Here is a 4796-nt window from a genome sequence, read left to right as displayed (position 1 = left end):
CACTCACCCGGTCACTCACACGCTCACCCACCCGGTCACTCACACGCTCACCCACCCGGTCACTCACCCGGTCACTCACACGCTCACCCACCCGGTCACTCACACGCTCACCCACCCGGTCACTCACACGCTCACCCACCCGGTCACTCACCTGGTCACTCACACGCTCACCCACCCGGTCACTCACACGCTCACCCACCCGGTCACTCACACGCTCACCCACCCAATCACTCACCCGGTCAAGACCCTGCTGTGTGGCTGCGTTATATTAACATACATTCATGTAAAACAATATATCTACTTTACAAACACTTCTACTTTACAAACACAAAACCGTTCAAAACTAATTCCATCCCTTTACATCTTTCCGAGTAAACGACTGCCCACCTGTCTGTCTGGACACTGATGGATGACTGTCGAGATCCTCCTCCACGCTTCAGACCAGCTGCCCACGCTCCAGCAACCACCAAGTGCCTTGAAGCTGTCCCTACACTGAAGTTCTCATGGACTACTAACTATCATCACCAGTAGATTGACCAGAGGAGGATGGGTCACCCCTTGTGAGCCTTGGTTCCTCCCAAGGTTTCTTCCTCAGCTGGGGGAGTTTTTCCTTGCCACTGTCGCCCCTGGCTTGCTCACTTGAGGGTTTTACATTTGTCTTTACATTTCATGTCAAATCTTGTCTTACTGGAATTCTGTGAAGCTGCTTTGTGACAACATCAGTTGTGAAAAGCGCTATATAAATAAATTTGATTTGATTTGATTTGATTATATCATACTGTGTTATATATACTACAGTTGGACTGGTGCCCTCTTCAGTGTGTGTCCCTGCCTTGTGTCCTGTTATTTCAGGAAGGGTCTGGACCCACTGATAATGATGAAGTGCTTACAGAAATAAATGAATGAATGTCTCCAGCAGGAGAAAACCCTAATGTCCAAAGCTGTGTATCTGCCACGCGATGACTTGATGACCTTATTTTATCCTGTCTTCTTCTCAGAGTCAAGGAGATGAAAAACATACTTTGGTGTTATCTGCAGCACTCCAGCGACAAACATAAAATCTTCTATTACCTGTTTGAGACACTGATGGGCTTTGCAGTTCCCTTCACCTTCATCCTGTTCTTCTATACCTCCGTTATCCAGCGTCTGCGCAGCGCTATGTTCCGCGGAAGAGTGAAGGGTGGCCTCCTCATCCTCCTCATCGTCGTCAGCTTCGCCGTCTTTTGGGTGCCCTACCACCTGATCAGCATTTTAGAGGTATATTTCATAATCCAAACTATCTGTGAAAGGAAGTTAGCGCTCATGAATGCTAGCAGTTAGCGGCTAGCTTTGTGACTAAGCTTTGACTGTTAGCATGTTAGCTTATATTGATGAATTAATGCTTCCTGAACACATGGTATGAAGGGTGGTCTCTGTGTTTTGCACAATACTGTAGCATTACTGGGGATGGTGAGTGCTGGAAGATGAATGATTAGCTTTCTCTTCCTACCCCTCCATCTGTAGGTGATCGGGCTGCTGCTGGAGAATGAAACTATTGCTAAGGTAGTGGCGTCTTCTCGACCGAACGTGATTGCCTTTGCCTTCTTGAGCAGCAGCGTGAACCCCGTCCTCTACGTCTTCGCGGGCAGCTCCTACATCCGCCGCGCAGGCTTCAGCTTCATGGCCAAACTCTTTGAAGGAACGTACACAGACCTAATGTCCATTCACAGCAGACGCCTGACCTCCTCAGAAAACTCCAACATTCCAAAGCTGACCATTAAATCATTACGGAATATGGAGCGGATGAGGAACATGTCCTGCGGAGAACTGGAGGAGAAAAAAGAAGAGATGAACTATAACGAGGAGGTCAAGTCTCTGACCGTAATAGAATAACGTCACAGACGGTTTTACACAGACCCCAGGAGTAGTAGATCAATCAAGACGTTTGAGTGTTTAACGTGTTTCAAAACCTGGTTACCATTAGGGGTTAATAATCGTTTTTGATCACCCTCAAATTGGGAGACCTGAATTGGCCTGATTATTCTGTAGTGTGGGCCAGGATGTGTACAAATAAGTTTTAAGGTGTTTGCATGTGTATGTGTGTGTGTAAATTGTAATTTAAATTAAAATATTCTCCCTTTTTGGGGTCATTTTATCGTAACTAGTTTAGTATTAAAAATGATAACTTAAAAATTAAGTATTACTCTACCTTTAAAAATTGTCGCAGTCACACAGCTCCAGGGGCCTGGAGATTGTGGGTTCGATTCCCGCTCCGGGTGACTGTCTGTGAGGAGTGTGGTGTGTTCTCCCTGTGTATGCGTGGGTTTCCTCCGGGTGACTGTCTGTGAGGAGTGTGGTGTGTTCTCTCTGTGTATGCGTGGGTTTCCTCCGGGTGACTGTCTGTGAGGAGTGTGGTGTGTTCTCCCTGTGTCTGCGTGGGTTTCCTCCGGGTGACTGTCTGTGAGGAGTGTGGTGTGTTCTCCCTGTGTCTGGGTGGGTTTCCTCCGGGTGCTCTGGTTTCCCCCCACAGTCCAAAAACACACGTTGGTAGGTGGATTTGGTCCGTAAGTGTGAGTGTGTGAGTGAATGTGTGAGTGTGTATGTGTTGCCCTGTGAAGGACTGGCGCCCCCTCCAGGGTGTGTTCCCGCCTTGTGCCCAATGATTCCAGGTAGGCTAGGACCCACCGCGACCCTGAACTGGATAAGGGTTACAGATAATGAATGAATGAATGAATCTACCTTTAAAATCGCTAACATTGAAATCACCATCATCTTTAAATCTTTTGCAGATTGAACGAAAGCAGTGACCAATATTTTTTTTCTCACACTCCATTTTTAGTTTTTATTATTAGATTTTTTTGTTGAATAAATTGAAAATGCCATTTTTAGTGCTACGCAGCAATTGCCATAATATGGTAAAAAGGGCAGGAGAGTGTTTGAATATTTTATAACAATTATATGTTGCACATTCGTTTTATGCTTTAAAACATATTTGTACACCTAATACATCCAGATCTTTTTGTGTGGTCACACAACCTTGTTTACATTGTTTAGGGCACCGTTGGAATTTTATTGTGAACTGTAGAAATGGATACAACTTCACTTTAAAGCTGAACTCTGCGGCCAGCCATTTTAACAGATGTTTTGTCTGTTCCGGCCACTCTGCCTATGAATAAATGTGATAAATACATGTGTGGGTCCTATTTTCTTGGTTTTAAAAACACATTGTCAGTTAAAAATATAGATTTACTGTTATTTATGATATAATAGAAGCAACAGAAATCAGGAGTGTAATCTGCCTGAGTGACAGCACACAAATAGGACTTGCACTTTAGCATTGCATCTGAAATGGCTAACTGCTAAGTTTAGCTACACTGTGACGTATTGTTTATTTTTAAAGTTCACAGTAGCCTCTCTGTTCTCTAAACCACAACAGTGAACTTGTGTGACTTAGAGAATACCTCTGTGGTTTGGGTTGTGGATATTTTTGGGAATGTAGATATGTAGATAGCCTTCTCATGTTTATTAGCATTGTTAGCCTCAAAGCTTCAGCAGTACAAATGAATCTCTTGGCAAAGTGTGGTCTACAAACATGGCTAGGCTGGTCACCTACACCTGGGGTAAGTGAAAAATAATGCTACGTGGATTTTTCACATATCCTAGCTATCTTTAATATCGCACTAAAGCATGAAGCTAAATCTGTGTACTGTTGAGTATTGTGACTTCAGAAAGTCCATTTTTCAGGGAACAAAATTCTGCCTGGAGCTTGCACTGTATCTTCTCAGTTTTCTGAGCTTGGGGACTTTTAAATGCACTATAGTTGTACACGTCGTATGCAGAGTTTTGTGTGTCATGATGAAGAGATATAAAATATGTAAATAAGTGCTTACAGAGACTCAATACTGTTCTGTGGACTATTTGCATGCTGCCATAGTGATAAAATGAAAGCTGAGAACCTGTTGGCGTTAGCACCTGGTTATAGACATTAACAGTTTCCTTCTCTTCTGTTCTTAGTTGTCAGAGTTAAACATGACATGTTCCTCAGGGATTCTTGGCTTGGAGCCTTGGAAGAACCACTAGCTGCCTCTTATAGCTTTTACATTGTGAACATTATGACTAGATTATAAATTCTTTACATCTTAAAGGCACCTTTAGCTTTGGGGTTTTGGGAACCCGGGTCAGTTTAAGTGCTGCACCCATCAAAAGGCTAAATAGCACTATTGCTATTCAAATATACTGTCTCCATAGGTTTACAGACATCTCATCTTGTGTTTCTTTGTGTATCAAAAGTATTAATAGGAAGCTGCTCCAGCTCTTGCTTTAAATATTGTGTGGCTAAATTAGCTCCTGTGGTATGGTGTATCTGCCACACACTCAACAAATCCTGACCTAAAGGCTAATATATACAAACTATCTGTCTCGTTAGCTAATATGAGTGATATTCTCTGGAAACAGTTGGCATCAATAGCTTCAATAGCAACAATTCTGCATTTACTGTGTCTCAGCTCATAATTTAGAAGAGGTGTCTGGATGTGTTTGGATAAATACTGAGCTCTTAATAGCGAGGATGCAGAGCCATGTCACTGGAGTATATTATAGTGCATTAGTTTCAAACAGGTTCAGAAAACACATGCTAACATCTTCCAGTGCATCGGCAAGACTGTAAATATTATGTAACAGTTAAAACAGACAAAAAGCAGAAGATAAAATGCGGAAACATAAACTGTCTGCACTTTTTACTCTTTGTGGTCTGTCTAACCAGCTTCAAACTCCCACAATCCATCTGTCTGTGGTCAGATATATAATAAAAACCAAAA

At 42.9% G+C, this 4796-nt stretch overlaps 1 protein-coding gene across 2 annotated transcripts in view; it reads left to right on the top strand.

Moving 5' to 3' along the window:
• The window catches only part of ltb4r (leukotriene B4 receptor), a 12192-nt gene extending 7396 nt beyond the window's left edge, over window positions 1–4796 (top strand). For both annotated transcript variants that reach the window (XM_066659876.1, XM_066659875.1), the window contains 2 exons: window positions 999–1257; window positions 1504–4796. In XM_066659876.1, coding sequence (XP_066515973.1) covers window positions 999–1257; window positions 1504–1872 — 628 coding nt within the window. In that variant the 3' untranslated portion in view covers window positions 1873–4796. The remainder of the gene's footprint in view (window positions 1–998; window positions 1258–1503) is intronic.

This window comes from Hoplias malabaricus, chromosome 2, assembly GCF_029633855.1.
Source record: "Hoplias malabaricus isolate fHopMal1 chromosome 2, fHopMal1.hap1, whole genome shotgun sequence".
In the NCBI taxonomy this organism is placed as follows: Eukaryota; Metazoa; Chordata; class Actinopteri; order Characiformes; family Erythrinidae; genus Hoplias; species Hoplias malabaricus.
This window is presented reverse-complemented; position numbering and strand designations above follow the sequence as displayed.